Source organism: Aethalodelphis obliquidens, unplaced genomic scaffold (genome assembly GCF_003676395.1).
Source record: "Aethalodelphis obliquidens isolate GAN/ISIS:26980383/991018 unplaced genomic scaffold, ASM367639v1 scaffold86, whole genome shotgun sequence".
NCBI classification, from domain to species: Eukaryota; Metazoa; Chordata; class Mammalia; order Artiodactyla; family Delphinidae; genus Aethalodelphis; species Aethalodelphis obliquidens.
Genome location: NW_020838030.1, coordinates 4,545,029 through 4,554,211, shown reverse-complemented (window position 1 = coordinate 4,554,211; position 9,183 = coordinate 4,545,029). Strand labels below are relative to the sequence as shown.

The window sequence follows — 9,183 nt, the reverse complement described above, 5'->3', positions numbered from 1 at the left end:
ACAGTGATAGTCTCTTTGTGGCTGGAAATCTGCTCTTGGCTTTTCTCGTGTTTTACAGCTCTCTGTATTAAGTTTGGGACCAATAGTAATCATTTACCGTGAACACTTTCATTTTTGCCTCAGGCATTTCTGTAAGATCAGGGCAAAGGGCCACTGAAGTGTACGGTGCTTGAATAAAGCGTCCAGGATGGCAGCAGAACTGTCAGTCAGTGGCCAGGCAGCCCTGTGCTCCCTGAAAATGCTCATTTGTCGACGATGTTTGGAAGTGGATTCAGACTAAAGGAAGGTAGCCAAGCATGGATCTCTATTCTTCTGTCTGTACACCGTCGTAAGAGAATTTCTTACCCCTCTGTAAGTGTGTAAGATGTTAAACACGGGCTTCCCTGGTGGCACAGTGGTTAAGAATCCGCCTGCCAATGCAGGGGACATGGGTTTGATCCCTGGCCTGGGAAGATACCATATGCCACGGAGCAACTAAGCCCGTGCTCCACAACTAATGAGCCTGCGAGCCACAACTATGGAGCCCGAGTGCCACAACTGCTGAAGCCTGTGTGCCTAGAGCCCGTGCTCTGCAACAAGAGAAGCCACGACAATGAGAAGCCCTCGCACAGCAACGAAGAGTAGACCCCGCTCGCCGCAACTAGAGAAAGCCCACGCACAGCAACGAAGACCCAACACAGCCAAAAATTAAAACAAATAAATTAATTAAACAAAAGTTAAATACATGAGCTGTTATACTAATGTACTGGGTATATTATAAAATAAAGTTTTTTATAAGGAGGGTTTTTTTTTTCTGCAGCAAATATCTTTCTCAGCCCAGGGGTATATACAGCTGCTTCAGAGAACCGGAAGTTAGTGGTATTGGGAAGTGACACGTGCAGGAACAGGTCCAAGAAGGCCGACGTGGGACCAGGTTTGAAATGCTACGTTTTCTCAAGTGTGTTGCCTGTTTCCTGTGATCACTTTTATTTCTGCTGGTTGTTGACTTGAAATTGTCCTCAGCCCACTCCAAGTTGACCCCGTGTATTATGAAAGAAAATGAAAAACAGAAACAGAAGGAATCCCTAGGACCCTAAGCAGCAGGGCAAGAGGGTGACATTGGTAGAGAAGCAGCCGAACGTGGGGGAGTGGGGGCCTGAGCCCACAGCTCTGGGTGAGTCGGAAACGTGTTTGATATGTAACCTTGGGAAGTCACTAAATTCCTCTGAACTTCAGTTTTCCCCCTCTGAAGTGTGTCTGTTGTGAAAATTCACTGAAATTACGTTAAGTTCATGTAAGAAGTATTTAGAACAGTGCTGGTGCACAGCAAGAATGCTGTAAATGGTGGCTATCAGGATAATTGAATATCTTCTATGTGCAGGTGTCCTCGTGGGACATACCGTGTTCAATCTTGATAGTGACTGGGGTGGGGTGGGTGTTTTACATGGGAGGAGCCTGAGAAGTTCAGTGTTGTGGGCTGGACCAGACAGCTGGTGTTCAGATTCAGGTGTGAGCGTTAAGGCCTCAGCTTTCCACCCCACCATGCTGCCTGGGGCAGGTGAGAGAGCCCGACCAGAGTGGGCGCTTAACCTCTGTTTCTGGAGTGAATGACCTAGGCAAGTGGGAGAGAAGGCTTGTGTGTCCCTTGAGAAAGGAGTAAGGCCTTGTCTTTGTGGGCGAGCATCAGGTGACCAGCATTCCCCCCAGGGCCTGGCCCCCATCCTCCCCGGAGCCCCGTCTGGCTGCTTCTCCAGCAGGTCGGGAGCTGGTTTCTTGGGCCCTTTGACCATGTTTGAGTCTCGGTGCCTCCGCTGGGTGTTGAGAAGAGGACGGTGGGCCTGGCTAGTGATGATCAGGGTTGCACCCCTACTAAGCTTTTAGAGCTGGGACGTGCCTCAGCTCCAGGCGCGCGTGTGGGTCTCTGCATCAGAGCGAGTGGCTGGCTCATGGAGGTGGACTTCTGCTTCCTCTCTCCCTCCACCCAAGTAGTTCACCTGCTCTCCAATACCTTAGATTCCTCTAGTGGGGATAATCCTTTCAAAATGTGATTACCACTTAGAGGCAGATGCTCTCAGAAGCAAGGGCTTGGTGAGCTACGTCACTGTGCGGCCAGGTAGTCGGGTGTGTGGTTCCCTGAGAGATGGAAGAGTGTGTGTGTGTGTGTTGTGTGCCCAATGCATGGGCATGGAGTTGACAGCAGAGCTGGGGCTTAGAGAGTTGGGCGGGGAGACAAGTGAAAGAGGGAACAGGACAGCTTTTTCATGCGCTCTCAGTTTTGTTGACGGCACCCTGGCCAAGTCTGCATTTTCCTAAGTTATGTAAGAGTCCACACCCGCTCTAAGCCAGGTGGGCCGACCTGGCTCTGCTGCCTGAATAGGACCCCGTGGCCTCTAAGCCACTTTGTATATGCGCCTGGGGGTCTTGTTAAAATGCAGATCCTGACCTACTAGGGCGGGGGCGGGGCCTGAGACTCTGCATTTCTAAGAGGGTCTCTGATCATGTGACATTCCGTGGACCATGTGTGGCTCCTCACACATGGTGTGAGGCATGGTGGTGGAGTTTCGGGGTGCCCACTTAGTGTGATCAGTGGTTAGTGCTGTAGGGCTGTGCCTTGAGTGCCAGATGGCCAGAATTTCACTCAAGAAGATACTTGGCTCCTAGAGGGAGCCCTTTGTGACAGAGGTTTCTCCAGAATATGGATGTTACCCCAGCTTCACAGAGGGGCATCCTGCGTGTTTCCGATGGGTGCGCACCTGTCGGGATGGGCGGTGCTCCTCCCCTCGTGATCACGCATCCATCGTCAGTAGCTCTCAAGTCAGTTCACGTGTTTATACCAAAGAGCAAGTGACTGATAAGTGACATTCCTCCCAGGAAGACTGGGTCTTCACTGGAATTCAGTTGTGGAACTTAAGGACCAAGGCTCACTTCAGCTGTGAGCTGGAGTTGGAAGTGGTTTTGGACATCAACCTGGTGTTCCAAATCAGTGAAGGAACCAAGGTAATGGCCAGCCTTGGCCACGTGAGGTGGCGTCTGCTGTGCCAGGTCTTTTCAGTGGACGAGGAGGAAGGAGGAGGAGTTAGGTCAGCCGTGTCCAGCAGTGGCTCTAGCCATTGTTAGCGGCCCACTCAATCTAACTTCAAACTCAGGCTCTCACATTCCCAGCATCCTTTTCTGCCCATGGATGTCAGTGCAACGGCTATTGGCTCTGATAGTGTCACCTGAAGTTTTCCTGTCCACACAGGCCTTGCTGGTTGTTAATAAGCTCTCTGTGCAGCTTTGCATCGGGAAGCTCTGATATTTAAAGGAACTTTGTCTTCTCCTTTTTCTCCTCTGTCTCGCCCCTCCTTCCCCCTTTCTGTCCACCTTCTCTCCCCCACCTCCATTCCCCCAGTAGCCTTATCTGCTTGTAGAAATGGGTCTAATTTGGTTTTCTAAGCATTGACACCTCGTTGCTACATGTTCTTCTTTTCTCTTCCCTTTGACCATAGACCAAGAATGGGGCAGGGGGTGTTTTTCAGTGAAATGTGAAATTTTCTTCTTTCCTGAAATAAACATTTTGAACCTTCACCATCCAGTTTGAGCATTTATTCACCTCCTAGACTGTTACCCCTCAGAGCTGGGGGTGGTCTCGGAAGCGTTCTGGAAGCCAGGTGAATGCTTCTGAGGGTGGGAAAACGGAGAGGTGGCTGGACTCAGGTCACTTGTGGGCTGGGGTTTCTGAAAAGCAAGAGGTCAAGTCAAAGTGCTGTGTCTGGGACTTCCTTGGGGGTCCAGCGGTTAAGACTCCGTGCTTCCACTGCGGGGGGCACGGGTTTGATCCCTGCTTAGGGAACTAAGATCCCGCATACCGTGCAGTACAGCCAAAAAAAAAAACCACCAAAAAAATAGTGCTGTGTCCGCCATTCTGCCAGTGCCGTCAAAGTTGGCTTTTCTTCCCCAAGGTGACGGAGGTGGTGTGTTGTAATGGGGGGAGCGCTGGCCTCAGAATATGGACCGTGTGATTTGGGCACATCCTCTAAAAGCTGGGGGCCCTGGAACCAATCCCCCGCAGGTACTGAGGGATGACTGTGTTTGGGAAAGAGGAATTAGGAGCTCTTTTGAGAGGCAGGGATGGGGAAGAAAACTTCTGTTTTGTCACCCATAGGCGGACTCACATTGGGACTCCGAGGAAACTGGAGAAAGGACTTACCGCTGGCGTCTTCCCAAAGGACGTCCTGAAGAAACTTCCCCAGGGTCTGGCCGTGCTGGTGGGACTGAGCCCCTGACAGCTTGATCCCAACGTCAAAGGGGGCGCTGAACTAGGAGGACCCAGGAGTTGTCAGAGGTCACACCCTCCCGTGCGTGCCCCACCCCCCTGCCCCATCCCAGTGGAGGCCCTGGGCTCTCAGGAGAGGGAGAGAGGGGGGGCCTGGGGTCCAGCAGGCACCACTGAGGGGACAGCTCAGCCAGGTTACCCTCCTGCCCAGGCCTAGTCTTACCATCCGCACCATCTTTAGGAGGCTTACCTTGTACCCTCTTTCCTTACCTCTGAGAAGGTTACTGATAAAAGCTGTTCCCTGCTCCTTGCAGCTTAGGAAGACATAAGGTTGAATGGCCAGTGGTAGAGCTTCAGGCCCTGGCAGGGTGATCTGGGGAGCAGGGTTCTCCCTGGTGTACACAGCACTAGCCTGGGGGATGGTCTCTGCCCCCCACCTTCCTCCCTTCCCAGGTGGTCTTTCTCTCATTTGCACAGGCCTCTCCTTGTTCTGTGGGAAGTTGGACAGGAAGCTGACCTTTCCCTAGAACGATGCTCTGAGCCAAGTTTGTTCTTCCTTCTGTGCCTCCGTCTCATCCCTTCTACAGGGAGAGCACCCCATTTCCCCTGCTTTCTTGGCAGCCTATGAGATGATTTACTGGAGCTCAGTTTTGGGTGAATAGGGAGGAGCTCTGTTTTCGGCCACATCATCGTTTCTCACCTGGGGAGCGGAGACTATCTAGCTCCGTTCATCCAGTAACTGCCTGGGTGCCTGGCCCTGTTGGTCACTGAGATTCTGGATGAGTTGACGCAGGGATCTTGGGTCTGAAAGGGAGCCCTCGGTCCTTGGTCCTCCTGCCTCCTTGCCCTCCAGACAGGACACGTCAGTCGCATTTTTCAGATGAAGGAGCTGAGGCCCCGACTTGCCTGGGGCCACAGAGGGAGGTGGAGGCAAGGGCCAGACTGCAGGCCTGAGTCCACCAGCCCTGGAGCCTCTTTGAGCCCCAGAGCCCCTGCCCTGCCCTGCGTGCAGCTCTTGCCCTGGTCAGGCCCAGACTGAGCCCCTTTCCCTCCGGGCAGGAGCCACTGTTGATCCTATTTCACAGATGAGCAGAGATGCTCAGAGATGTTATTAAAACAACAGGTATCTGTTGGTCCCCTTTTTAAAATTTACCTCCACCTCTTGTCTCCACCGTGAAGGTGGAGCAAGTGGAGATGATACGAGTGATTTTGGGGGAACTGAGGCCCCTCTGTTCCCTCCCTTCAGTAAATGCTCATTTCGCCTCCACCCCTGTGGCTCATGCGGGTGGTTGGATGACCCCAGCCGACTTTGCAGCACCACGAGCACCAAGCTGGGGACCTGCTGGGCTGGTTTGCACCCTGGAACCGGCGACGGGCAACTGACGGGAGGTGCAGCAGCTGTTGGATAGGGGTGCGGCTTTGAGCAACTTGAAAAGGTGCCTTAGTGTCTCATGTGATCAGTGGGGGATGGGTGGAACTTGGCCTCGAAAGCTTCCAGCTCTGAAACTTGATTGATTTCAGGAAAACTTTTGGAGGGGCTGTAGGGGCCTGGGATGAGTGAGGTGGGACCCCGGCCCTGGAGGGGTTCGGTGGGCACAGCCAGAGCTCTGCGGCCTGTGTCACAGGCCTCCCACCTGCCTCTGGCGTCTCACCACCTCCGACATTTCAGACTCCTGGTTCTAGCGGAGGCAGGGCCTGCCGTTTGCTCTGTGGAAACTGGAAACGTCCAGCCGCGAGTCATCAGCCACTGGAACCTCTTCCCCGCCTGGGCTAACTTAGGGCGTCTCTGGCCCCGCTGGACCTGGCAGTCTCACCGGGAAAGTTCCCTGGTTTTAGTCTAAGGATTTGCAGGCTGATGAGTGGGAACGTGGCGGGTGGGGTCCCACACGTGGTGGAGGAGGCGCCTGGCGAGGGTCAGAGGGCGAGGGTTGGGGATTTGACCCCTGAGGGGAGGAGAGGCTGGGGGTAGGTGGAGGGAGGCCAAGGCAGGGCAGAGGAGACTTCCTGGGCCACCTGCTCGCTCTCTGCCAGACCGGTGATGGGGACACAGGGCTTGGGGACTGGAGTCCCCCAGACTGTGGGTCCCACTTCTTCCCCATGCAGGGCTGCGGCCCCTCAGCCCAGTGAGCTCCCTGGGCTGAGCCTCGGTTCCTCATCTCTAAATGAGGGCACAGAAACCAGCCCCACTGACTTCACAGGCGGTTGTAGAGGTTAAGTGCGAAGCAGGAGGATAAAGCAGCCGGAGAGTGAGACCGCAGTTACTAGCAGTAGTTACTAGGCACCACCCGGGGATTCTGGTTTCCCTGCGTGCGGGGATCTGTCCTCACCTAAACTCTTGTCAGAACCATTCCCCGGACCGCGGCTGCCTGGCAGGGGTAACTATAAAACGCCTTCACGCTTTCTCTCTCCTAGTCCTTCGTTTGTCTCTAAACGGCTCCCCTACCCCGTGAACTACTCATCAAAGCTCAAGCAAGCCTGATGAGCCCCATCCTCGTCTACAGGTGGGGTTTGGTGAGAGCTGGGCTCACCGCTCACCTGTCCAGGCCGCCGCCTGGTAAGATTGGGTAAGGTAAGGTCCAAGGGGCCCCTGAGTCGATCAGAAAGTTTTCTGCAGGAAACGCCTCCAGTCTGTGACCAGCTCTTCCTTCCTGAGTGTCTGTTTGCTGGCTCCCCTCTGAGATCACCTGGCATCTGCTGGTGCCCCCTCTCCCCTCTGCTTGAGGCTCATCCTAATACAGCAAAGTTGCTTAGATGTTTGCCTGTTGATCGGCAAAGCCCATCTCAACAGAGCCCAGTGGTGCAGAGTCCACTGTTTTTGTGCTGTTTAATGTTCCTTGAGTGGCTGGTAAGTGAGTCCCTGTGGATGGCCGCCTCTCCACGGCCTCCCCCGCCCCATCCCCTCCACTGCAGAAAGCATAAAGCTGCAGAGGGACCCACCTGGATTTCCAGCTCGTCCCCTGTGCCTTCCGCCTGACTTCTGACGTCTGCGTCAAGCCAGCCTTCCAGGGCCCGGGGCTTTGGTTTGGCTGACGGCTTCTTAGATTCCTTTCTCTGCTGGAAAGAGGAGGTGTTCTCCTTAGGGCCCTAAGCCTCCCTGTCCTTCCAGAAGCAGAGTGAGGTGTGGGCCCATGGTCAGACCCAGAGTCCTCCTTTGTGCTCTGGGAGAAGAAGGCTGAAGCGCAGAGAGGGTGAGCCACTGCCCAGCTCACGCAGCTCACGGCAGGGCTGCAGTCAGATTCCCCAGTCAGAGCGCAGGCCTCGTGGGGGGACGTCTCACCTGCACTTTCTGGTGTTCGGGGCTCAGGAAGCTGGAGCCCGCCATGGCCAAGTCCACCCAGAGCACACTGAAGAGCAGCAGGCTGCAGACGGTCCCTGGGGAGGGCATGGCCTCGGCCGGCTGGGGACAGATGGGCCTGGCGGAGAGAGCATCTCTGGGCAGCATGCGCCCCCATTCCATCCCCTCTTTTCCCCCCGCTTCCCTCCCTGTGCCTCTGAGCCCAGCAGACAGGCTGAAGGGCTCTGACCTGGACCTGGGGCCATGATTGCTGAGTAGAGCGGCTCTTAGCGCCCTCTCTGCCCGCCTCCCCCAGGTAGGACCGATGGAAGGATGTGGGTGCTCTTTTCCAAGACTGTTCATCTGGGGGCAGAATGCTTGGCAGTGGGACTCCCCATGTTCTTTATCCCAGGCCCCGAGGACCTTGTGCCAAGTTTCTCGAGGATGTTTGAGGAAGCTGACCTGGCAAGGTCCCAGGAGACATGGGGGCCCTGGGGTGGCTCCCAAGCCCAGCTCTGAGCAACCAGGCTGCCCCAGGTCATGCCACCTCCCCGAGTTCAGGTGGGCCTGCGGATGCCCGGCAGTGGAGGTGAATTAACCCATAAACAGACCCTCCCACACACAAGAGAGTGGCCGGAGTGCCTACCTGGGATTCCTGGTGGAGGTGGTGCCTGGTGGCTGTCTGGTCATTATATAGGCAGCCTGTGTTTGTTTTAAACCAGCAGCCCCACCTCAGGGCAGCCCAGTATCCGGGGGCTGATTGACATTCCTTGGGAACTAAAAATACTACGCACGTTGTCCTCGGGGTAGAAATCAACAGCGGTGGGCAAACGCCCTGAGAGATGGCTGGGTGGCCTGGGACAGCCACGTGAGGTGGCCATCTGCTGCTCCTCTCTGCAAGCGTGCCTGGCCCTGGTTTAGGTGGGAGGGAGGAGAGTGGCCCTGGGTCTGGTCTGGCTTTGCTGCTCTGCGGCCTTGGCTTACTGGCCCTTCTGCCACTCCCTTCCTCCCGGGATAGAACGAGGTATCCTCACTCGAACTCAGGAGCTTGTCCTGCCCCTGCGCTCGCTGCTCTCCATGAGGGATGCTGCTCTGGCTCCCACAGACCCCGAGCACATGGGACGCTGGCTCGTGGAACTCTCACACGTCCACGAGGGAAGCCCCATTTTTCAGATGAGGAAACTGCAGGGAAGCAGGGCAGAGACCATCTCCAACAGGGGCTGAACTCCAGTCCTGTTTTTTTTTTTAAAATGTGTAGTATGATCCCATTTTATGGAAAAAATACACGATAAAAATACAACAAATATAGACAGCCAACTATCTGGAAGGACATGTGCTATTGAATTTCTTTCTTCTTTGTAATTATTTTTAGTGCTTAGGTTGAATATTCATTTGGTAATAAGAAACAAGCAAATAAGAAGTGTCTTACTTTTCTGTAACTCTTGGTAGAATCACATGCTCCACCTTGCAAAAAAAATCAAACCTGAGTCTATAGATGCTGTAGTTTCAATTACCAACTCCCAAGAAATACAGGGGATGGACGAGTGTGTAAAGAGGACCCACAGGGATGCAATCAGCCCAATACAAACTGAGGGCAACATAAGAGGCAAGTGTCCAATCCCTTCTTTTGGGTGGTGGTGATGGCTCTGCTCAGCTTGGTCTTTCTTAATGTGCG

At 54.5% G+C, this 9,183-nt stretch overlaps 1 protein-coding gene and 1 long non-coding RNA gene across 4 annotated transcripts; one reads left to right on the top strand and one right to left on the bottom strand.

The window, feature by feature from the left end:
* The first annotated feature begins 623 nt into the window (after nucleotides 1-623).
* Nucleotides 624-9,177, top strand: LOC113613248 (uncharacterized). Of its 3 annotated transcripts, XR_003430134.1 has the most exons (4): nucleotides 624-913; nucleotides 3,921-4,030; nucleotides 4,124-7,824; nucleotides 7,921-9,177. It is a non-coding gene; the product is annotated as an uncharacterized LOC113613248 (long non-coding RNA). The 3 variants fall into 3 exon arrangements; XR_003430136.1 differs by lacking the exon at nucleotides 3,921-4,030; XR_003430135.1 differs by lacking the exon at nucleotides 3,921-4,030 and having other exon boundaries at nucleotides 624-937.
* GHRL (ghrelin and obestatin prepropeptide) lies at nucleotides 3,368-7,622 on the bottom strand. The gene is made up of 4 exons (XM_027093836.1): nucleotides 7,512-7,622; nucleotides 7,172-7,288; nucleotides 4,169-4,277; nucleotides 3,368-3,696 (listed from the first exon to the last, which is right to left on the bottom strand). Exons 1-4 carry the CDS (start codon nucleotides 7,617-7,619, stop codon nucleotides 3,677-3,679), a joined length of 354 nt encoding a protein of 117 aa, XP_026949637.1. The 5' UTR covers nucleotides 7,620-7,622; the 3' UTR covers nucleotides 3,368-3,676.
* Nucleotides 9,178-9,183: the final 6 nt, after the last annotated feature.

Coding starts and splice junctions, on each gene's coding strand:
- GHRL (XM_027093836.1), bottom strand. CDS start 7,619: ATGCCCTCCCCAGGGACCGTCTGCAGCCTGCTGCTCTTCAGTGTGCTC. Junction 7,289..7,511: donor CCGAACACCAGAAAGTGCAG/GTGAGACGTCCC, acceptor TCCTCTTTCCAG/CAGAGAAAGGAATCTAAGAA. Junction 4,278..7,171: donor GGGACGAGCTGGAAATCCAG/GTGGGTCCCTCT, acceptor GGGTCCTCCTAG/TTCAGCGCCCCCTTTGACGT.